The sequence below is a fragment of the Urocampus carinirostris genome, chromosome 15 (genome assembly GCF_059441175.1).
Source record: "Urocampus carinirostris isolate Australia breed hairy pipefish chromosome 15, RoL_Ucar_1.0, whole genome shotgun sequence".
NCBI classification, from domain to species: Eukaryota; Metazoa; Chordata; class Actinopteri; order Syngnathiformes; family Syngnathidae; genus Urocampus; species Urocampus carinirostris.
Window position 1 is genome coordinate 3400878 of NC_142363.1, and position 25666 is coordinate 3426543.

Here is a 25666-nt window from a genome sequence, read left to right on the forward strand (position 1 = left end):
GGAGAATTTGGATAAAGGGCGTAATCCCAACATCCTGGAAGAGAGCGGATGGGTGCCTTGTGCCCAAGGAAAAGGACTCATCTGACATAAACCAATTCCGAACCATTTCTCTACTAAGTGTTGAATGTAAGATATTTTTCTCAGTCCTGGCACAGAGGCTGACAACGTACATGGTCAAGAACAAATATATCGACACATCAATCCAGAAAGGTAGCATCCCAGGGTCCTCTGGATGTCTGGAGCACACAAGCATCATTAGCCAGTTGATCCGCGAGGCCAAAGAAAGTAAAGGAGACCTAACAGAATTGCATATGGGTCAATTCCCCATGATCTCATCAACACTGCGATGGAGCATTACCATATCCCACAGCACATAAGGGGAAAGATCACCTCCTTCTTCAGTGGATTCATGTTTCGGTTCCAAACCACCCAGTTTACCACCCAGTGGCAAGACTTGGAGAAGGGGATCGTCACGGGGTGCACCATCTCCCCCATCCTGTTTGTTATGGGCATGAATCTACTCATCACTGCCGCGGTGAAGGAGACCAGAGGGCCGACGACGAGGTCTGGCATATGTCAACCTCTGTTGAGATGCTTTATGGACGACCTCACTATTACAACAGTGACCCATGTGCAAGCAAGATGGATCCTGAAGGCACTGGACGAGGTAGCAACCTGGGCTCGGAAGAAAAACAAGTCTAGAAAGTCAAGAAGCATGGTGATCAGGAGCGGGAAGGTCAAAAGCAGGTTCCAACTTCGAATCCAAGGAGAAAACATACCTGTAATCAAGGATAACCAATACAATGCCTCGGAAAGTGGTACGATTCATCTCTGGGCGAGAGGGGCAGCGTTCTCAGGACAGTGGAGCAGGCTAATGAGTGGCTGCAAAGGATTGAGCGATCAGGACTACCTGGCAAGTTCAAGACTTGGTTGTTCCAGTACGGTCTGCTACCAAGACTGCTGTGGCTGCTCACGATCTATGAAATCTCTATGACGGCGGTCGAAGGAATAGAGAGGAGGGCAAATAAACATCTCCGCAGGTGGCTTGGTGTTCCACCAAGCATCACATCATTAGAGCTTTACATCAGGTCGGGGCAGCTGCAGTTTCCCCTGTCTTCGGTAGTGGAAGAGTTCAAGGTGACCAAGTGTAGGGCGGTCATGATGCTCAAAGATTCTAGCGACGAGATGGTTAGGGGCGCGCGCATCATTACAAGATCTGGGCGTAAATGGGCAGCAGATAGCCAAGTACATCAGGCAGAAGGCAGGCTGAGGTTGAAAGATCTCATCGGAAATGCATGCGTAGGGCGTCAGGGATTAGGGTCTACTCATTTCCAGCAATGGTCAAAAGCTGATCCAAGGCAGAGGAGAGACATGGTGCAGGCCGAGGTCCGTCAACTGGAGGAGGAAGGCAGGTGGTCCAGGGCAGTGGAGCTTGGAGTCCAAGGAGCCTGGACGAAGTGGGACCTACCAAAGCAAAGGATCACCTGGCCACAACTCTGGAGGTTGGAACCATTCCGGATCTCTTTCTTGCTCCGGTCAGTGTACGATACTCTTCCAACACCAACCAACCTGTACAGGTGGGGGTTGAGGGAGGACCTAACGTGCAGGCTATGTGGTGTGAGAGGGACACTGGCGCATATTCTGGCAGGATGCCATATTGCTCTTAGCCAGGGCAGATACCGTTGGCGCCATGACAAGGTCCTCGGTGCACTGGCTTACATCTTGGAGCAGGAAAGGCGGAAGAAGCACCAACGTCAACCGAGTCCAATACATTCCATCCAGTTCGTCAGGGAAGGGGAGAAACTAGCATCCTCCAAGAAGACCCAAAATAGCCTTCTGCAAACAGCACCAGTGTGGGAGATGAAGGTAGACCTGGGAAGGAAATTACACTTTCCCCAGGTAGAGCAAACTTCCTTGAGGCCAGACGTCGTGATTTGGTCAGAAGAGGCTAAAAAAATCATCCTGATTGAGCTAACTGTACCATGGGAAGAAGGATGCAGCGAAGCCCATGAAAGGAAAAACACCAAATATCAAGAGCTGGTCCAACAGTGCAGGGACAAGGGATGGCAGACCTGGCTATTCCCAGTGGAGGCCGGGTGCAGGGGCTTCCCAGCACAGTCTGTATGGGACACATTAACAGCTCTGGGAATAAGTGGAAGGGAGAGAAAGGCAGCTGCCAAAAGGGTGGGGGAAGCCACGGCGAGAGCCTCTTGTTGGCTCTGGAGTAGGAGAGAGGAGTTTAGCTGGGGACCAGGAGAAGATGGGCAGTGACTGGCCATCACTGCCGGCCCGCCAACTCGGGGCGTTGTGGTTAAGGGTCGAAACGCCCAGTGACTGTTGGACACCACCTAAAGACATCTTCTCCTGGTTGAAGGCTACAGTCACTGTTCGAGTGACTGCGGAAGTTGCACTGATTAGAAGTGTATGTAATAGTACATATATACATATATATACACATATACTGTATATACATGTATCTATGTACATACACATATATATATACATATATACATATGCATACATACACATATATATATACATATATACATATGCATACATACACATATATATATACATATATACATATGCATACATACACATATATATATACATATATACATATGCATACATACACATATATATATACATATATACATATGCATACATACACATATATATATACATATATACATATGCATACATACACATATATATATACATATATACATATGCATACATACACATATATATATACATATATACATATGCATACATACACATATATATATACATATATACATATGCATACATACACATATATATATACATATATACATATGCATACATACACATATATATATATACATATATACATATGCATACATACACATATATATATATACATATATACATATGCATACATACACATATATATATATACATATATACATATGCATACATACACATATATATATATACATATATACATATGCATACATACACATATATATATATACATATATACATATGCATACATACACATATATATATATACATATATACATATGCATACATACACATATATATATACATATATACATATGCATACATACACATATATATATACATATATACATATGCATACATACACATATATATATACATATATACATATGCATACATACACATATATATATACATATATACATATGCATACATACACATATATATATATATATATATATATACAAATATATATGTGTACAAATATATGTACACACACACACACACAACCACACGCATATATATATACATGTACACACACACACACACTTATACTGTATACAGGGTGTCTCAGAAAAATGTAATCACTCTTTTTATGTGTTTTGCGACGTTTGCGCGTTATCAGCGTTGTCTGGACAATAATGGTCATCACTTTGAACATTTGCGAACATGATTCTTCAATTACATTTGTCTCATGTATTCGATGCTATTTCACTTCACTCTATGTTCATAAATAAAAGTTTTCTCGTCAAGAGTGAGAACAGTTTTTTGAGACACCCTGTATATGTACACACCACACAAACACACACACACATACATAGATTTATATGTACACACCACACACACACACACATACATATATATGTACACACCACACACACACACACATACATATATATGTACACAACACACACAAACACACACACACACACACACACACACACTTATACTGGACTGTCTCAGAAAATTAGAATATTGTGATAAAGTTCTTTATTTTCTGTAATGCAATTAAAAAAACAAAAATGTCATACATTCTGGATTCATTACACATCAACTGAACTATTTCAAGCCTTTTATTATTTTAATATTGCTGAATTTGGCTTACAGCTTAAGAAAACTCAAAAATCCTATCTCAAAATATTAGAATATCATGAAAAAGTATACAAGTAGGCTATTCAACTAATCACCCGAATCATCTAATTAACTCGAAACACCTTGCGAGGGTTTCCTGAGCCTTAAAAACACTCAGCTTGGTTCAGTAAACTAAATCACTGCTGATCTGACTGCTGTCCAGAGGACCATCATTGATACCCTCCATCAGGAGGGTAAGACACAAAAAGAAATTTCTCAAAGAGCAGGCTGTTCACAGAGTGCCGTTTCAAAGCATATCCACAAAAAGTCTGTTGGAAGGGAAAAATGTGGCCGGAAACGCTGCACAACCAAGAGAGATGACCGCAGCCTTAACAAAATTGTGAAGAAGAGCCGCTTTCAGAATTTGAGGGAGCTTCAAAGACAGTGGGCTGAAGCTGGAGTCCAGGTATCAAAAGCCACAGTTCACAGACGTGTCCGGGAAATGGGCTACAATAGCCGTATTCCCATGGTCAAGCCACTTCTGAACTCAAGACAACGGAAGAAGCGTCTGACTTGGGCTATGGAGAAGAAGCACTGGACAGTTGCAGAGTGGTCCAAAGTCCTCTTTTCAGACGAAAGCAAGTTTTGCATTTCATTTGGAAGTCAAGGCGCCAGAGTCTGGAGAAAGGCTGGAGAGGAGCAAAATCCAAGTTGCTTGAAATCCAGTGTAAAGTTCCCACAGTCAGCAATGGTTTGGGGAGCCATGTCAGCTGCTGGTGTTGGTCCACTGTGTTTCATCAAGTCCAGAGTAAATGCAACTGTGTACCAAGAGATTTTAGAGCACTACATGCTTCCATCTGCTGAAAAGCTCTATGGAGATGAGTATTTCATTTTCCAGCATGATCTGGCACCTGCCCACAGTGCCAAAACCACCAGTAACTGGTGCACTGACCATGGCATCACTGTCCTTGATTGGCCTGCTAATTCCCCTGACCTGAACCCCATCGAGAATTTGTGGGGTATAGTTAAGAAGATGATGAAAGACACCAGACCTACAAATGCAAATGAGCTGAAGGCCGCTATCGAAGCATCCTGGGCATCAATAACACCTCAGCAATGCCACAGGCTGATTGCCTCCATGCCACGCCGGATTGATGCAGTAATCCGTGCAAAAGGATTCCCAACCAAGTACTGAGTGCATCAATGGACATTTTCAAATGTTTGATTTAGTTTTGCTGTTATAAAATTATTTTTTTACTTGGTCTGAGGAAGTATTCTAATATTTTGAGATAGGATTTTTGAGTTTTTTTCAGCTGTAAGCCAAAATCAGCAATATTCAAATAATAAAAGGCTTGAAATAGTTCAGTTGATGTGTAATGAATCCAGAATGTATGACATTTTTGTTTTTTTAATTGCATTACAGAAAATAAAGAACTTTATCACAATATTCTAATTTTCTGAGACAGTCCAGTATATATATATATATATATATATATATATATATATATATATATATATATATATATATACATACATTACATATATACAAACACAAATTAGGGCTCTTTGGGTCATAGTTTGGGTCATAGTTTCCCGACCCCTGCTTTATGGTATGCTTTTCTTCAATTTTGCAAAATAGATAACAAAATGCTCCAAACAGGCTCAATTCTGCGCTCTTGATCCATTAGAATGCCGCTGGACATAAACAGCCGAAAGGACTGGGGTCATTTGGGGACTCCCTCAGAGGATGCAGCTGAGGCAATGTTTATTATGTGTTAGCGTGTTTAAGGAATATGATTAGGCGGGGAAGTGTGTTGACTTCCCCTCCGGATAAATGGCATTACATGCATTCTACACGGCAGACCTACCTGTCAACCTACAGAGACCAAGGAGCGCTCAGACGGCCCGTGGATGTTGGCCAGAACGCCCACACGGGCAAATGATGGACACATGTGCATGAACGCAAAAAAGGCCCAACACGGGCACCACAGAAAAAACTTGTGATTGGACACATATTTTGAGGAATTACTTCATTAAAAGCCGTTTGTAACACAGAAAAGCAAAACTATTTACTGTGAACATTATTGGTGTAATCCAGTGCTTTTCAATTATTTCCTGTCACTGCCCCTTCAAAAGAAGACATCGTCTCGCGCACTCGATTCTGGAAAAGTAAAAAAAAAAAAAAAAAAAAAAAAAAAAAAAAAAAAGTCCCTTAGGTAAAAAGCACCGGCGCCCCTCTTGAATGAGCCTCGCAACCCCCCAGGGGGATGAAAACCACAGGTGTAATTAAAAAAGGCGAGACACAGAAAAACCATGTGAAAAAAAGAACACCTCCATAAGCTTTTCCTTTTATTTAAGGCAATCTTTCGACTAATTTAGGTATTCTGTGACCGGGTGGAAACATTTGTTGGCCTGGAGAGGGATGGGCGCAAACAGGCTGTATTTGCCCTAGACACACCACAGGAAATGGTGCCCCTACGACCCTAGTGGTTGCGTAAGAAAGAAACAGAAAACATGTTTACCTTGTTGGTGAGTAACTGGCATACTTGTGGGACATAGTCAATCAAACATCCCCCGCCAGGGAATGCCGGGATATGAAGTGCAGAGGCACCACCCAAGGCACTGTTAAAACAAAAAGGGAAACACAGGATTTCTTTGTTGATTCAATAACCTTCGCTGAACAATCAGACAAGCACTCACTGAAAAAGTTTTAATTGGTAGCTGGCCATACACACAGCGTTTGAGGAATAAATAAATCAGAAGGGGGCAAAGCATGAGTGCAACATTACGCAATTATGTCGTTTCCATATTAAACTTTTGACATTAAATAAAACACATTTTTATTTATCTTATACATCACAATCACTGAAATAGTCATTTGCGCCTCAATCTAAAAGTGTACTTTGTTGCCATGTTTCCTGTGTTTATAACGTCATATATTGCTTGCCAGAAGGGTTTATTTATAGGAAATTTCTATACTGACATTTTACCATAGTGACAAAAAATAAAACCAAAATATCCTGGGGAAACCAACATTTGCAAGAGTTAGCCAGCGCTGATCTGTGTAATGTGTTTCTTTCTACAAGACAAAGATTCTATAGATCACCGTTTAGGAAGCAAAATATTAGAAAAAGAAATCCATTATTTGCTTTTGGCAACAGATACGCATGAACGATAATTTTGTTTAGAAAAAAAGAAGGATCTCAACCAATATTCCCTCTAATTTTCCATGGGTCTGAGCGTTCACACAAAGTCGGTGAGCAGCGCTTGAAACAACAGTGAGCAATCATAATCCCAAGTGTGGCAAGATAATTAATTATCAAACATGTCCAAAACTTGACATCAAGTTACATTTTGCTGAGTTTCCGGCAATGCAAAATTATTTTTCTCTTTTGAATGAATTGACTCATTTACTATTGCAATTCTTTCACAAGATATCCATTTCTTTTTATTTCCTGATATATTTTGTCGCATAATATTAACATTTTTGGGGGCTTATTTAGTCGGTTGTAAGATACAGAACTGTACTTAATCACATTTTTTAGCGGAAGTACAATGTTGGCAACAAGATTCACTTGATATAATTGGAAATTATTTGAATGCAACACAAACTTTTTCTTCTTTTTTCCATGTTTTTTTTCTACTTTTTTAAAAAATTCCTTTAAAAAAAAGATCTCATTGTGTTTATTTTTTAAGAGCTGTTATTTTTTGCTTTTTGTTCTCTATTACTTTTTTCCTACATTTCTTTCTTTTCTTTTTTTCTGGCTTTTTTCTAAATGTTTCCTTCTTTTTTTCTCTTCCTTTTGTTTCTTTTTTTCTCAGCTTTCCACTACTTTTTCATTTTGGTATTTTTTTTCTTTTTTGTTCTATTCCCCCCTTCCTTTAAGTCATTTTGTGCATAATTTTACATAATATTTGGTCAGGTCGGGATTAAAGAAGCAAATCAACCTGAAGAGCCGTTTTGGATCCGAAAGAGCCGGTTCCTTGTAGTGAGCTGAGCCGAAGAAGCCGGTTCCCCGACAAACTGTACTAACTTTACTCAACTTCGTTCTCCTTCGATTTGACTTCAAAATACCGCATTTAGGACACAACGTCAGGGGAACCTGTGAATTTTTACCTTCATGCACTGTAACTTTGACTTGAGTCGCTTCTTAATTGGTAATTTTGAGCCCTCATTTTTGTGCGCTGGCTAGATTTTCTTGTGTGCTGAGAATGTGCGAGCAGTGCGCAATTGCGCACGCGCGCAGCTTAGAGGGAACACCGATGTCAACTGTCAATGAATTCATTAGAAACCTAAATTCAGGACTTTTCAGTTGAAGCACATTGACATGGCCTTTTGCTAAATATTCTTCAGATAAATATTGCCTGTAAACATCATAGATAACATACCAACTTGGGTTTCTACCTTTGCACTCTTTTAGCAGTGGCATTATATCTATGTCTTCATTAGCGATCAGAGCATGCTCATTTAATCAGGAAATCTGCTGCCGCAGTTTCCCAATGACTAACCAACCGAGGCTGTCACTCCCTCATTTTTCTCTCATCCGGGGCTAAATAAAAGTGGAATACCCCGAGGACGAGTTAAAGGTCTGAGGGAGCTGCTCATTGGTTTTTATTGCATTTTCTGCTGCTGCTATTTTCATCTTTCTTCATTATCGTAGAATGGTCATTGGCCATTTAAAGATGATATTCAATTTATAAAACACAGTGGCAGAAGATCCATTGAGGGATGTATTAATAAAACAATGTGCAACATGAGGATAAATGTCATCTCAAATATATCTTGAGCAATGTTGATTTTTTGTCCAATGTTAAAAAAATCAACAATAGTCAAGCTAAACACAAATGACCCCTCACATTCTCCAAGATGAGCAATATAAAGGCATATGACAGGAATTTTCCACATTATTATCTAATCTTGAATGACCGTAAACCATAGGTCAAGCCAAAATTCAAGTAAAACTGCAAAGTAGGAAAAATAAAGTACAAGTGAGGGAGTAACAGGGAGGGAGCACAGAATCATCTGTTTTACCTTGACGTCATAAACCAAATCTATGGGAAACGTGTTGAAACGAACGGAATTCAGCAATAGGTCAGCAATGATGCTACCGTGAATACTCCCCTTTGTCAAAACTGCTGGTTGCTCATCTGCTACTTTCTCATGAGAACGTCACATCACACACAGCAGTTTAACCTGTTTGCAACCGAAGGCCACATTTCTTTCGGCGTCAACACACACAAGAAGCACATTTCAAGGACGTTATTTGTAAACACAAGTCTTTGTGCACATAATTAGCATTAGCCTGTGCATTTACCATACACCAACAGGCATTCGATTGGAAATTGCTCACAGCAGTGAAAAGACAAGCCTTTGAAAGGGGAAATCTAAATAATGCCCATCTATCCACCCACAGATCCAAGAATAGCGTTGCATCATTCAAATGGAAATTCAGACCTAGGGAAAAAAAAAAAAACACTTGTTTGCTGCTCATTTGTGGCAAAGGATTTTACAACCATCTTGCAAAAGAAGACACAATCTATACATACCCAAAACATATTTAAAAATAATGCACATTTGCTCTCTTATAATAAGTTCATGGCAAAAAAAAACACTTAAATTTTGGGCTTCTGCACTGGGAAAATAAAAAGTAAAACACTTAAAACGACTTTCTAATTATAACATAAATTATATTCTGACGTCTTGAAAGCAGTTTTTCACTCATCATCAGTCATTTCAGGTTACAAATGGAAGAATTGTGTAATTTTAACCTGTCATTTTAGAAAAGTGGATATTAAAATGGTCACGTCATTGTTACAGTGATCTCCTGCTGCAAAAACTGCACCTACTAATTTGCACAGATGGAGAAAATAGATTTTTGTTGCATTGGCGTCACTTTGGAAGAAAGAAAACTATATTTCAATGATTGTAAAATTTAGAATTATATTCACTCAGAAAGGTTTACAATGCAAATCAATTGTTTCAGTGTTGCATGAGGTGTATTAGAAAGATTAGTGACAATTTATGGTGTACATTTTATATTTAAACTACATGGTGTTTTATTCTGCAGTCCAGTAAAAATTCCTAGACCCTGCCATGCTTCGATAAATTCTTAATTCTGCTCCAGCAGTTTCTTCGTCAAACCCAACTTGATGTCATTTTTATCATCAAAAATAGTTCCACTTAAAAACCCTAAAGCAAGGCCATGTTCGTCTTTGCAAGGAACTAGGTCAAATTATTCTACCAGAACTCACCTATTCTTGTCTACAGAATACCACAAGATAACTTTGCGGGGTTGCCGGCTAATCATCTTGCCCATGTTGACGGGTAAAACCTGTAGTATGTTGTTATAGTTTGAAATGTATCTTTTGTGACGCACATCTGACACACACCATAAGACTGATTCATGGTTACACGTCCCATACAGTGATTCACAACCACTGTGTCGCTGTTGGAGGGCGATAGGTGTGCAATAGGAAATTATACAGTTCTGCTTGATTGGTCTTAAAATAATTATTTATTTACAAGTAATCATGTAGAGCAGGGGTCGGGAGGCTTCTTGACCCAAAGAGCCATAAAACAAAAAATATTTATCTTGTTTGTTTGGAGATAGAGCCACATCATTCATTTTAAGACACAATTCAACAAAACAGCTAAACCCGCTCTCCAGACAAAAGATAATTCGCCAGCACATTTTACTGTGTGATGTTAGATGATTTAATAAAATCTATTAAATATTAATTTTGTTGTAAGGTTTATTGTTCTATATTCGTTATCGGTCAAATCATAATACGCTACAAAGCCAAGGGGCCGAGACACTTGCTCTCACCCAAGAGGCTGAGTCAAGGTCCTAGCCACAGAGCCAAGCAGCGATCAGTGCGAATGCACCGTTTTCGGAGGTACTGCAATACAGGGTCAATGTCCTTCATTGTCCAAAGATCACAGCCGCCAAAATGAACGCAAATTGATATAGGTACTTAAAATTTGTTGCAGACCTGCACATTCTGGGTTCCTGTTGATAGTAATCCAAGGAAAAAAAGGGTATATTTCCAAAGGTAAGGGTGGGAAAAATATATATCCATTATTGTCCGCCGTGTCCACAAAAACTCACTTTTACCGGTCCCCACTTTCCCATCAGCTCCGTCCGTCTTTTTTAATTTGCTCGTGCAGAATAAGTGTCTCAAATAAATACATTACAAAAATATACAGTTGCAAATACATATTAAACATATTTACAAAGAAAGACGGTACATTGAGAGTTTTCAAAGCTTTAATAATAATAATATAACTTTCATCCTAAACCGTGCCTTTGGGAGGTAGCCTCACGCTACTAAAAAGACGCTCACATACCAGCTAATTAGTCTGTTAAGGAAATAAAAGCAGAAATCGAAAGAATCACAGCGGACCACCCGCCTCTTTCTTGTTAGTATAGACTTCTAGATTGTCTTTCTCAATGACGGAAAGAAATTTAGTCATGATGACATCGTTCCACGCTCCCTTACTTCAATACCTTCCAGTAATATGCCCGTTTGCCTTTGACGTAGTGGCTGCGTCATGAGCCCATTTTGTGCAATTTGCACGACGAGAATATGTTTACGCTCATATGTTGTGATCTTCCTCGGCACATAAATTTCACCGGTCTAAATCTTACCTCTCATACTCGATCGCCGCTGGCAACCCGGTAGAAAAATTACATAAATTGGCCGCATCTCTGGATAAGCTGCGGGGTTGAAAATTTGGGAAAAAAGTAGCGGCTTATAGTCCGGAATTTACGGTACTTAAAATTGGTCTCCCTCTCACAGTTACTTAAGAGTTTTAAGGCTCATTTTGTAATTTTTTTCCTAAATAATGGTTTTAAAACCAGATGCAAAGTCTTTTGCAAAAATGTCACAGAGTACTGCAAACGAGTATACCAACATACTGTATTTGACTTCAGTACAGATGGTGATGGGCAAAGGAAAAAGAGTGAGCGGACTGTGTGTATAGCTGGTTTTCACGTGTTTTGGGGGGCTTTTCATCATAAATTGTCTGAACAAGGAACATAAATTAATGCGCTTGCATATAAAAAATTATTGAGCAATTTAAAGCCAAAACGGGGTACGTCAGTGTGACACCTTGAATAAACTGTCGCTAAAATTGTGTCCTATTGATACTGGACTGAACCTTGTCAGCAGTCAGTATCGTCTTGGCTTTGCATGTGTGGCAAATGGCTCTGTATGAACCAATATAATTAAAAGGTTGCACAACCTCTATTTTATCTCTGAGCCATATGTGTTCATGAAAAGATACACGGAAGTTGATTTGGCCTGTGGGAAACTGAATTATTGCTAACAAACTGAAGCTAATCTGTTCAGCCCTGAATGCGGGCTCGTTATTTGCAGAGTTGACTTTTTTGGTGGCTTTTCAGCATAAAGTGTCTGAACAATGAACAGGCTCGGAAAATAGCTCACCAGTGATGGTTCAATGTGATTTTCCAGGAAATTTAATTTTTAACTGGGATTGTTTCAATGGTTTACTGAGCCTATTTCAACTCAAAATGTCATAATTACAACCTGGCAATAGCATGGTAACAACATAATTATAATATGATATGTTGTCATTTTAGAATGCATAATAAAAAAAAAGCCTTTGTCCCAATCAATAAAAAAGTACGCCTCAGCTTAAAAAAGCACGAGATGAAACAAAAAGATGAAGGTATGAACAATCTACCAGCTTGATTCTGTCTTTCGTGGCAATTTTCAGGTGAGACCAAGAAATAATATGCCTAAGGCCAAAAGTGGGTGTTCTGAATTGGGTGAAATGTAAAAACAGAAAACTTGATGAATTACAATTTTTTTTTATTGGGGTTTCATGCTCACGCTGAGATTATTTATACATAAAGACCATCGAGATGACGGCCAATCGTCACCTCCTCAAATGGCACTTTAAAACAGAATTCAACCTTTCATTTTTTAACTATGAAATATGACCCAACCCGTTAAATATGATGAACTAAGCAGCAATATCAGTTTTGTATTCATGTTGAGGACAATCATTTGGCTACCAGCTGTCGACCAAAAATGACATTAGGGTTGCTTAGGGCTCAGTTAACAGTAATCAAAAGCTAACTAAGCTAATATATTCAGATAGCTTGCATGTCAAAAGATTTTTCACATCAAAAGCTTGATGTTTGAAAAAAGAAGTGTCTAAAAACCAATGAAATAACCATTGAAAAATGGTAACAAAGTAAGTTAGCAACTACCGAAAATCAAAAACAAAGAAGAAATATGTTTTAAGTGCTTTGAATGAGGATAAAAAGGTTGTTTTACAAGCAGTGCCACAGGAGTCCCCACTCGTCTTGACTGGTGGCAGGACTCTCGTGATGCTTGGCCTGACCCCGCTGAGCAATGCGGCGTACTGTATGACATATTTACATTAACAGTGTACATGAACATATGAAAACAAACACACTCTTTAGCTCAATGTGACAGGGCTGCTTGTGACTTCATCAACCAGAGAGATTATGTAGTGTGACTCAGGTGGATGGTGACGAGGCTCAGCTTGTTTGTTTATAAGGGGATTTGTGCGTGTGCATATGTGTGCATACAGTCGCAGTGTGAGAGTGGTAAAATGCTCAGTTGCAGATGTGGCCGACATAGATCACAAATCAATCAACGTAAAAAATAATGCAAAAGAGTCATGTCAACAATGCTTCAAAGCAGTTACATTATCATTTCGGTCATCTTTATCTTTTCAAAATATACCATATTTTCCGGACAATAAAGCATACCCAGAAGCCCAATGGTAATCGAACCATGATCGCGGCAGGGAGTGCGCCGGATCCTATCTTCTAGACCCGGGGTCAGGAACATTTTTAACCTAAAAAGCCATAAAAGCAAAAATATTTAAAACAATTTTTGTGGAGAGAGCCCCACCATATATTTTAAGACAAAAGTCAACAAAACCGACACACCCAACTCTCCAGACAAAAGCTACATCTTCAGCCCAAGATGCAGGCAAAGTTATTTTGTAAAATTGTCACAAAATACTGCAAACGAGGAAAACAACGTATTTAACTTGAGTGCAGAAAATGATGGGAAAAGGAAAAATAGTGCGCACATCCTGCCCTGTGTATAGCTCTGCCCATTCCTACCACTCACCCAATCAAAATGCGCTAGGTGCTATGCCAGAGTTTCTGGGTAAAATGTTTGTTATGGGTTAAAGTTTGTTCTGTATGATTTCATCATAGAGTGTTCAAATAGTGAACCTAAATTGTTTAATGAGCAACCATGTAAAGAAGTACTTAGAGACAACTAAACCAGAGACTGCTGGTATTACACCCTGACAGTAAACTGTAGTTAAAATTGTGTCCTATATATCCCTGATCTGAACCCATTGAACATTAGTGCTGTCTCTGCTTTGCACATATACCAATTGGCTCAGCATGGAGCAATGTAATATAATTTGCGCAAGTCCTATTCTATCTTCAAGCCATACACTGCCTGCACATCATAGGTTCCTGACCCCTGTTCTAGACCACTATGGATACAGATAACTCATGAAAAGGCAATAGGCTTTATGTTATCACACAAATTTTAGTCAAGGTACCAGATATGTTAGAGAGAATGTTTTATTCACTTTCTGCTAGCTCAACCCAAGCATTGTAGGCAACACACGTTTTGAATATGTGCAACAATGCATCTATTTACATCTTTCAGGAGGACAAAATTACTACTATGCATTTCTTGTCATTCAGTTCAGAATTTTGTGCGCTTCGTAAAGACTTTGCGAGTCAGCTGTCGCACAAACTGGTTTATGTTTGACAATGTTCTCATGGCTAGTGTGATAATGACATGAGACCCAATGCCTTTTCATGTCTCGTCTGTATCTCTAGTAGTCAAGGGGATTGGATCCAACGCGCTCCATGCCATCTGAGTGTGATTCCTGTTGCATCCAATATCATGCAAGTGTATGGAACTGTATTAGTGAAATTTTGATTGATTAAACAATGCGCAAATACGGTACTTATTTTGTTTATTGTGCAACCCCAGCCCTTAAAGTAGTTTTAATTCCATGCGTCTTATAGTCTGGTGCACCATATGTATGAATAAACTATCCCAAAAGTCTTTATTTGAGGGTGCGCTTCGTAATCCAGTGCGCCTTACAATTCGGAACAAAACTGTACTAGGGTGGCCCATCAAAATCAAGTATGCAGTTGTGTATGCAAACTTTGCGTCCATAGAAAGTCGCTTGATTTCTGATTGTTCTTTCTCTCTTTGGTCAAGAGCAATATGAAATGTGGACTTATCAGACCACAGATCACTATTCCACTTTGCATCAATCCAAGGTAAGCTTAGGACCAGAGAGGCCAGCGGCGTTTCTTGGTGTTGTTGATAAATGGCGTTTGCTTTACTAAGTACAGATACAGTGAAAGCAGTAAGTGGAAACCCACTTAAATAAAGCATAATTCAAAAGTTCTCAAGGAGACAAGGTCATCGGGTGACTTGAGTGGCTGAGACTAAGATAAGTGTCTGGAATAGCATTAAGTAGTGTCATATGGCTTTGCAGGTTAGCACAAAATGGATTCTGTCAGACAGCATTTCAGACCATCAGGATGTTGACAAAACCTTGAAAAATACTTGATCAAAATGCACTGATTTTAAAAGGCGGTAGAACACCTCGACAGACCCCTGAGAAGGGATACAAAAAACTGTTCACCCACTCACATTCCTGTATACGTAAACATGCACACACATCAGCATCCAGAACACACAAATATGCGAGCCGGCACCTAAAGGCAAATGCAGATACGCAAACATTAGTGCACCGCAGCCTAAAACTGTCTCTCTGTGTTGAGGTTTCTGGACTCCTAAATCTGGTTTGGGGGCAGAGACGGTGCCCACTCGATTCTTTTATGCAATGCAGCAGGTTTTATGGGGGAAGGAGAGATGTATCAGCTCAATTTTTAGGCATTGGACAATCAGGTAAAATAGATCGATGGTTTGTTCAAATTAAATTAATTTAAGAGTTTTAAGACTGCTGAACTAAACCTATGCTTTGTTGAGACTTAAGCATTGTAGAATTTAAATGTTTAAACTAATTTACGTATAACCTCTGCAATTCTGTAGGCCTACCAAGAATTTTCGACACATTGGGAATCTTTTAAGATTATTTTCAGTATATTCATTTGAAATAATAGTTGAGTGACCACACCCTAATTTGACAAATCAATTCGCATTTATTTAAAGTATATTTGCTGTACTGAAAAGGTATAGCAAAATGTCATGAACGAAACAATGTCCAAACTGATGAGAAATAAAAGGATTAACACTTCTACATCTGGCCCGTTAAGAAGGAATTTCTTAAAATTGGGGCAACCAAAAACACATAAGCGGCAAATGGCTAAAACCCTTTAACCGTGGTTGATATTCCAGGTAGTGGCTAGCAGGATAAAATGACCTCTTTAAGATACAAAGAAATCCGTCAAACTGCTAAGCCTCCTTTGTCAAAGATATCATAAGGTTCTAGCATTGATAACTGAACAATACAAAAGAGACAGGGTAAAATCTGAATGGATGGTGTTTAAAAGAGAGATAAGACTGCTGACCTGACTGTTACCTTCCACTAAACAAAAATTGATTATTCCTACGAATCGGAAATGTCTGGTTAAATATGGCACAAACTAAAAACGGACTTACTGAAAAAGAGCATCATCTTCCTTCCACCATCATTGTTTTGTTTTACTTTTTACATATATCATGTAAAAAGTAAAACAAAACAGAAAGAAAAGAAAATGGGCAAAAAATGGTATTCATAAGAATAATGATTAAGTGTACAAGTATACATTGATACAAGATTAGCATATCATTGATTTCAGTACTAATTTATTATTACGGCAATAGCTCGGGAGGTAGAGCGCTCGTCTTGGGATCAAGAGATCCCAGGTTCGATTCCCGGGTCCGCCGTGTTATATGTCGAAGGATGGCCGCTATTGGTGTGTGTGTGTGTGAGTGTGTAAGTGTAAGTGCTTTGGGAAGTCTTCATTGGCCTGAAAAGCGCTATATAAATGCAGACCATTTACGATTTATTACACAACACCCCAACTTCAATGGATTTGTGCATGTGCATTTTTGTAAAGTGATATATTCTTATGTGAGAGGTTCAAGTTCCTCACTTCTGAGCACCTATCATATTTGTCAGCTTTACTTTAAAAGAAAAATGATAAAAGAAGCCTATAGAGCAGCTTGCATTTATTTTAATAATCTAAATAAAACATCTTCTTATAGGTTCCCAGTATGAGTACCATTCTGCAAAGTGTATAGGTCCTTCTAGTTGCTTTCTAAACATTATATAACAAATGGATCTTTAGCAATGCTTTTTTTGAAACTTTTAACAATCAATAATTGCTACAGAAAAAGCAACACATACAGTCGGATCAAAAAGACAAGCAGATGCACAAGGTCACATACAATAATGCAGCACTGGTAAAACTGTGGGTGTCTGTCGGGGGCACTTCGACATATTTTTCTTTCCTTACCGGGAGGCCTAAAACATTACGGCGACGGTCTGTTTGAAGAAAGAAAACGAGAAAAAAAGGCCCAGCGGGAAAAGAAACACAAGTATACTGTAGCTCAGGGTGGTGTCTTCCAAGTTTCGTTCAGCACACTTAGATATTGGCCCAAACCGAAGGAAAATAAAAGTAAGATATCAAACAACTCAGTTGTGATGAGAGATACTTTCCAGTGTGTGGATTTAGTTATTTATATATATATATATATATATATATATATATATATATATATATATATAGATATACACATATATGTATGGAAACATGTTTATGCTCTGTTTGCGTAGAGTGAGCAATGACCTTGCTGGATAAAGTGTGGAGCTTTTTCTGCTTTTAAGTCCCACTCAATCACTCATTTTCCTTTGAGGATCAGCCAGAAGGATCAGCGGAGAAAAAAGATTGATGAAAAACGGAGACCCATGGCGAGTGAGAAAACATGTAGCAGACATAGAAAAAAAAATGGTGAGGCGGATGATAGGGGTGGAAAAATAAATCAGGTGCAAATTTAAAGAAAAGCAAAGGCAAACACATTTGCAGGAAACTGAATTACTGTAGACAGAAAAATAGCCAAAACATCAACAAAAAATGGACGCAATTTGATTGCTAATCAAGTAAACCAAATGTTTCAAAAGGAGCTGCGCTTAAATAAATAAAACAATAAAGATCTGTGTTTGTATACTGACTTTGACCCATTGCCTCAACCTGACTTTTGATATATGTATGTGTATATATATATATATATATACCTCTGTACACGGACACTGTTTCAATATATTTCAGAGGTGTGGAGACGAGAGTGTGTCCCGCAACTGTGGAAAGATGCGAACATTGTGACCATCTTTAAGAATAAAGGAGATAAATCCATCTGCTCCAACAGTAGGGGTATCTCTTTGTTGGCCACTGCTGGAAAGGTCCTTGCCAAGGTCATGCTCCGCAGACTCATCTCCAAAATATCGGAACGCGTCATCCCAGAGTCACAGTGTGGTTTTCGAAAGGACAGGGGAACAGTCGACATGATCTTTGTGACACGTCAGCTCCAAGAGAAATGCCGGGAGCAGCACAAGGACTTGTCCAACGCCTTTGTCGATCTTTCAAAGGCATTTGACACAGTGAACAGGGACCTACTGTGGCAAGTCCTGAAGAGATTTGGGTGTCCACCCAAGTTTCTCACCATTCTTGCACAGTTCCATTCAGGGATGACGGCCAGAGTGGTAGTTGGAAGACACAGCTCAGAGCCCTTTGGCGTCGAAACTGGAGTGAGGCAAGGCTGTGTGCTGGCTCCAGTTCTCTTCAACATCTTCCTCGTCTGTGTTACAACACTGCTACGTAGAAGGATGGAGGAGCAGGCTGGAGTTACCATCAACTTCAGGGCTGATGGTAACCTGTTTAACATCAGGAGGCTACAGGCAACTACCAAACTGACTTCAGAGACCATCATTGAGCTACAGTATGCTGATGACTGTGCCCTGGTTGCCCATTCACCGGAGGCTCTGCAAAACATTCTCTCGGCAGCTGTAACTGCATACACCAGAATGGGACTGACGATCAACACCCAGAAGACAGAGGTACTCTGTCAGTCCAGTGCTGACCTCTTACCAAACCCAATAACCCTCACAGCAGCAGGGCAACACCTGCTCATGGTGCCCACCTTCAAATATCTGGGGAGCATAGTGTCTGACACCTGCTCATTGGATGATGAGATCCAGAGCCGCCTCAAGCAAGCATTCAGCATCTTTCGGTCGACTAAGGATAAGGGTCTTTCAAAACAACAACCTTAGACTCCACACCAAAATGCTGGTCTACAGAGCTGTATGTATCACGACATTACTGTATGGATGTGAGGCATGGACTATCTACAGCCGCCATCTGAAGAGCCTCGAGACCTTCCATGTAAGATGTCTTCAGAAGATCCTTGGCATCACATGGAGGGACAGAGTGCCGCACACAGAGGTGTTGGAGAGGGCAGGCAGCTGCAGCATGGAATCCATTATGGCCCAACGCCAACTTAGGTGGCTGGGGCATGTTGTTCGAATGCCCAGCCACAGACTGCCACGCCGTATCCTCTATGGTCAGTTACATCTAGGCCAACGCAGTGCTGGTGGGCAGAAGAAGCGGTTCAAAGACCAAATGAAGAACATTCTGAAGAGATGTCGGATAAACCCCTCCTCACTGGAGGAACTTGCTTCCTGCCGAGACCTCTGGCGCTCCCACTGCTCACATGGAGTGGATTACATGGAGGAACAGCGCATGAAACACCGTGCAGCAAAGCGTGCAAAGAGACATGCTCGCCAGGCCACCCCTGCTCCCCCCAGCACCCCCTTCACATGCTCTGTCTGTAACCGCATCTGTGGATCCAGGATCGGACTCTTCAAACATCAGCAGACTCACAATTAAAAGAAGATGGTCATCATCGTATCGATGGACAACCCCAAGCAAGCAAGCATATATATATATATATATATATATATATATATATATATATATATATATATATGTGTATGTATATATACTGGACTGTCTCAGAAAATTAGAATATTGTGATAAAGTTCTTTATTTTCTGTAATGCAATTAAAAAGACAAAAATGTCATACATTCTGGATTCATTACACATCAACTGAACTATTTCAAGCCTTTTATTATTTGAATATTGCTGATTTTGGCTTACAGCTGAAAAAAACTCAAAAATCCTATCCCAAAATATTAGAATACTTCCTCAGACCAAGTAAAAAAATAATTTTATAACAGCAAAACTAAATCAAACATTTGAAAATGTCCATTGATGCACTCAGTACTTGGTTGGGAATCCTTTTGCACGGATTACTGCATCAATCCGGTGTGGCATGGAGGCAATCAGCCTGTGGCATTGCTGAGGTGTTATTGATGCCCAGGATGCTTCGATAGCGGCCTTGAGCTTATTTGCATTTGTAGGTCTGGTGTCTTTCGTCTTCTTCTTAACTATACCCCACAAATTCTCGATGGGGTTCAGGTCAGGGGAATTAGCAGGCCAATCAAGGACAGTGATGCCATGGTCAGTGCACCAGTTACTGGTGGTTTTGGCACTGTGGGCAGGTGCCAGATCATGCTGGAAAATGAAATACTCATCTCCATAGAGCTTTTCAGCAGATGGAAGCATGTAGTGCTCTAAAATCTCTTGGTACACAGTTGCATTTACTCTGGACTTGATGAAACACAGTGGACCAACACCAGCAGCTGACATGGCTCCCCAAACCATTGCTGACTGTGGGAACTTCACACTGGATTTCAAGCAACTTGGATTTTGCTCCTCTCCAGCCTTTCTCCAGACTCTGGCGCCTTGACTTCCAAATGAAATTCAAAACTTGCTTTCGTCTGAAAAGAGGACTTTGGACCACTCTGCAACTGTCCAGTGCTTCTTCTCCAGAGCCCAAGTCAGACGCTTCTTCCGTTGTCTTGAGTTCAGAAGTGGCTTGACCATGGGAATACGGCTATTGTAGCCCATTTACCGGACACGTCTGTGAACTGTGGCTTTTGATACCTGGACTCCAGCTTCAGCCCACTGTCTTTGAAGCTCCCCAAATTCTGGAAGCGGCTCTTCGTCACAATTTTGTTAAGGCTGCGGTCATCTCTCTTGGTTGTGCAGCGTTTCCGGCCACATTTTTCCCTTCCAACAGACTTTTTGTGGATATGCTTTGAAACTGCACTCTGTGAACAGCCTGCTCTTTGAGAATTTTCCTTTTGTGTCTTACCCTCCTGATGGAGGGTATCAATGATGGTCCTCTGGACAGCAGTCTTCCCCATACTTGTGATTTAGTTTACTGAATCAAGCTGAGTGTTTTTAAGGCTCAGGAAACCCTCGCAAGGTGTTTCGAGTTAATTAGATGATTCAGGTGATTAGTTGAATAGCCTACTTGTATACTTTTTCATGATATTCTAATGTTTTGAGATAGGATTTTTGAGTTTTCTTAAGCTGTAAGCCAAATTCAGCAATATTAAAATAATAAAAGGCTTGAAATAGTTCAGTTGATGTGTAATGAATCCAGAATGTATGACATTTTTGTTTTTTTAATTGCATTACAGAAAATAAAGAACTTTATCACAATATTCTAATTTTCTGAGACAGTCCAGTATATACATATACACATATATATATATATATATATATATATACTCATATATATATATATATATATATATATATATATATATACACTTTTTTTTTGCCCCTGAGGGCTGGTGGGTCCCGGGGACTTGCATGCTTGGGGATCTGGGTCCCGGCAGAGATCTATGGGCCCCAGGATTTAGTGTTATCGAGGTTGAGGTTGTAAATCGGTGACAAATATATAGTAGAAATCTTTATATTCATTCAGTTTTAATCATCAAATTATTAATTCATTTTCTGCATCGAATTGTTGTTGGTAATGTAACGATCTTTTTTCATTTTCTCCTTTTATACTTCCTTTTTTCCTTAACTTCTTTATACAACATAATTCGTAATTTGTAATATCAAAGCAAGTTAGCCGATTGAAAGCCGGCTCTCTTTAATGAGTTGAGCTAAAAAGGCCGGTTCTTTAAAAAAAAGACGGACATAACCTTCGCTCGACGACAGGCACCGCAACAATGACGTAATCTCGTTGACCAAGATCGGTGTGCAGACAAAAGCTCGAACCGCGAGACCAAAACAACGATGGCGAATATGCCTGACGAAAAGTTTGGAGTGCAGTAAATCTTTGTTAAAGAGTAATTAGATAACGGTGACGGTTTTGTGGCAGAAAAGTTGCGTCCCGGGGACACACGTTGATTTGAGACTATGCGTCCCCAGCAAAAATGATGCGTCTAGGACGCAGGGACGTGGGCAAACGAGAACACTGAGTGTATAATACAAGGTAATTATACAGAATAGTTAAGAAAGAAAAAATATGTAAATAACAAGACTAATCATTTATCGTTGGACATGCGAATAGCGGAAGGGTAAAAACTCCTAAGACATGTAGTTTTGCTCCTAATAAAGCAAAGACTAATAAAGCAAAGACGGTGACTTGGAACGTCCATAATTTTAGTGTCCATTTTCTCGTTCGTTCGTAAATGGACCAGTTTGGGAGAGGCGTAATACGGAAATATATTTTTTCCTTAGTTTTTACCCATATTCAATAACAGATTACTCTCAATAGAATATTGCACACAAAAGAGCAGGTGATCTGAATCGTTTCAAATAATCAAAATTTTTAAATAAGTTTGTAACTAACGACGTATAAACACAGAAAAGAATATTTGAGATCAGATTAATAACGTAGCTGAAGCTGTTTCAGTCACTGAATGAAATACACAAGTATTAATAGTCAGGCCAGGTCATGTTTATTTGTATAGCCCTTAATGTCGAAGGATCTCGAAGAGCTGCACAGAACAAAGACTATTGCACAGAACAAAGATTATGATAATAAAATAATATAAATGTGAGTCAACAAGATAATTTATAAGTGACAAGTGTGCATTGTTTTATATTGAATCAATGAGAGAAGATTCATTAAGATTATAGAGAGAGGAAATGACAATTAAAAAGTTTTGACATTGAGTTCCATTTGGCATTTTTGAGATTTTAAGCAGAGTGATGTTTTGGAATTTTGATGAGTGTAGCCCCAAGGACAAGATACCTTAGGAGGACAACTGATTCCACACTTAATTTATTTCCATTGTTTGCAATGTAACACACATGCGCGACTCCATTGTATATAACTGCGCATGCGTGACCTTTCAATAAAAACGTCTGCTGAACCGGATGTGGTTAGAACGGCCTAGGCAGCCAAGCAAGTTGACTGGCGGGCCGGGCTCAATACATTTGCGCAGTAGTTAAACTCTATTTTAATACTTTTCTCTGAATACTATGGTCAGCAATGGGTTTATATCTTTATAAACTCCGACAGGGCTGTCCTGCAAATCTAGTTATTTGGTTGAGGAAGGGCTGAGTTGGGCTTTAATAACCGCGGGCCTGGGTGGGGTCAAGCTGGATTTTTTTAGGCCTGATCTTACCTCTGCTTCTGATTACTCCTGGTTATCCTATATGTTTCCATGCAGGCAATGTTCAGATTAAAATCAGAATCTGTGTTTCTGAAACACTTGAAAAGCAAATGTGTATATGTGGTACTACCATTTATAAGTAGTTGCTAAAAATCTGCATATCCTGTTCAAAAGGAAGGCAAACATCCATCCATCCATCCATTGTCTTCCGCTTATCCGAGGTCGGGTCGCGGGGCCAGCCACCCCCTCAAGCTCATCTGACGGGACCCCGAGGCGTTCCCAAGCCAGCCGAGAGACATAGTCTCTCCAACGCGTCCTGGGCCGCCCCCGGGGCCTCCTGCTGGTGGGACATGCCCGGAACACCTCCCGAGGGAGGCGTCCAGGAAGCACCCTTATTAGATGCTCGAACCACCTCAACTGGCTCCTCTCAACGCGGAGGAGCAGTGGCTCTACACCGAGTCCCTCCCGGATGACTGAACTTCTCACCTTATCTCTAAGGGAGAACCCAGTCACCCTGCGGAGGAAACTCATTTTGGCCACTTGTATCCGGGATCGAGTTCTTTCGGTCATGACCCAAAGTTCATGACCATAGGTGAGGGTAGGAACGTAGATTGACCGGTAGATCGAGAGCTTTGCCTTTCGGCTCTTCACCACGACAGACCGGTACAGGGTCCGAATGACGGCAGGCACTGCACCGACCCGTCTGTCGATCTCCCGTTCCATCCTACCCTCACTCGTGAACAAGACCCCAAGATACTTGAACTCCTCCACTTGGGGCAAGACCTCCTCCCCGACCCGGAGGGAGCATACCACCCTTTTCCGACTGAGAACCATGGCCTCGGACTTGGAGGTGCTGATCCTCTTCCCGGCCGCTTCACACTCGGCTGCGGATCGCTCTAGCGCGAGCTGAAGATCACGGCCTGAGAAAGCCAACAGCACCACGTCATCTGCAAAAAGCAGTGACGCAATGCTGAGGCCCCCAAACTGGACTCCATCCCCGCCAAGGCTGCGCCTAGAAATTCTGTCCATAAAAGTTATGAACAGAATCGGTGACAAAGGGCAGCCTGGCGGAGCCCAACCCTCACCGGGAACGAATCAGACTTACTGCCGGCAATGCGAACCAGACTCTGGCACCGGGCATACAGGGACCGCACAGCCCGGATAAGACTGTGCGGTACCCCATACTCCCGAAGCACCCCCACACAGGGCCTCCGGAGGAACACGGTCGAATGCCTTCTCCAAGTCCACAAAACACATGCAGACCGGATAGGCAAACTCCTATGCACCCTCAAAGACCCTGCAGAGTGTATAGAGCTGGTCCAGTGTTCCACGGCCAGGACGAAAACCACACTGTTCCTCCTGAATCCGAGATTCGACTTCCTGGCGGACCCTCCTCTCCAGTACCCCTGAATAGACCTTACCAGTGAGGCTGAGAAGTGTGATTCCCCTGTAGTTGGAACACACTATCTGGTCCCCCTTCTTAAAGACGGGAACCACCACCCCAGTCTGCAGGTCCAGAGGCACTGTCCCCGATGTCCACGCAATGTTGCAGAGGCGCGTCAACCATGACACGCCCACAACATCTAGAGCCTTAATGAAGTCCGGGCGGATCTCATCGACCCCCGGGGCCCTGCCACCAAGGAGTTTTTTGACCACCTCGGTGACTTCAACCCCAGTGATACGAGAGCCCAACCCAGAGTCCTCAGGCTCTGCTTCCCCAGAGGAAGACGTGCCGGTGGGATTGAGGAGGTCTTCGAAGTACTCCGCCCACCGATTCACAACGTCCCGGGTCGAGGTCAGCAGCGCCCCATCGGCACTATACACAGTGTCGATGGCACACCGCTTCCCCCCCAAGACGCCGGATGGTGGGCCAGAATTTCCTCGAAGCCGTTCGGAAGTAGGCTTCCATGGCCTCGCCAAACTCCTCCCATGCCCGAGTTTTTGCCTCAGCAACCGCCGAAGCCGCATTCCACTTGGCCAGCCGATACCTGCCAGCTGCTTCCAGAGTCCCACAGGCCAGGAAGGCCCGATAAGACTCCTTCAGCTTGACGGCATCCCTCACCGCCGGTGACCACCAACGGGTCTGAGGGTTGCCGCCGCGGCAGGCACCGACTACCTTACGGCCACAGCTCCGATCAGTCGCCTTGACAATGGAGGCGCGGAACATGGTCCACTCGGACTCAATGTCCGCCGCCTCCCTCGGGACATGGGCAAAGTTCTGCCGGAGGTGTGAATTGAAACTTCTTCTGACAGGAGATTCTGCCAGCCGTTCC

General features: G+C 41.2%; 1 protein-coding gene across 1 annotated transcript in view; it reads right to left on the reverse strand.

Annotated features, from left to right (window-relative positions):
• Positions 1-25666, reverse strand: part of babam2 (BRISC and BRCA1 A complex member 2) — a 127093-nt gene that overhangs the window by 15063 nt on the left and 86364 nt on the right. Inside the window, exon 8 of the mRNA XM_088354212.1 lies at positions 6378-6477. Coding sequence (XP_088210338.1) covers positions 6378-6477 — 100 coding nt within the window. The remainder of the gene's footprint in view (positions 1-6377; positions 6478-25666) is intronic.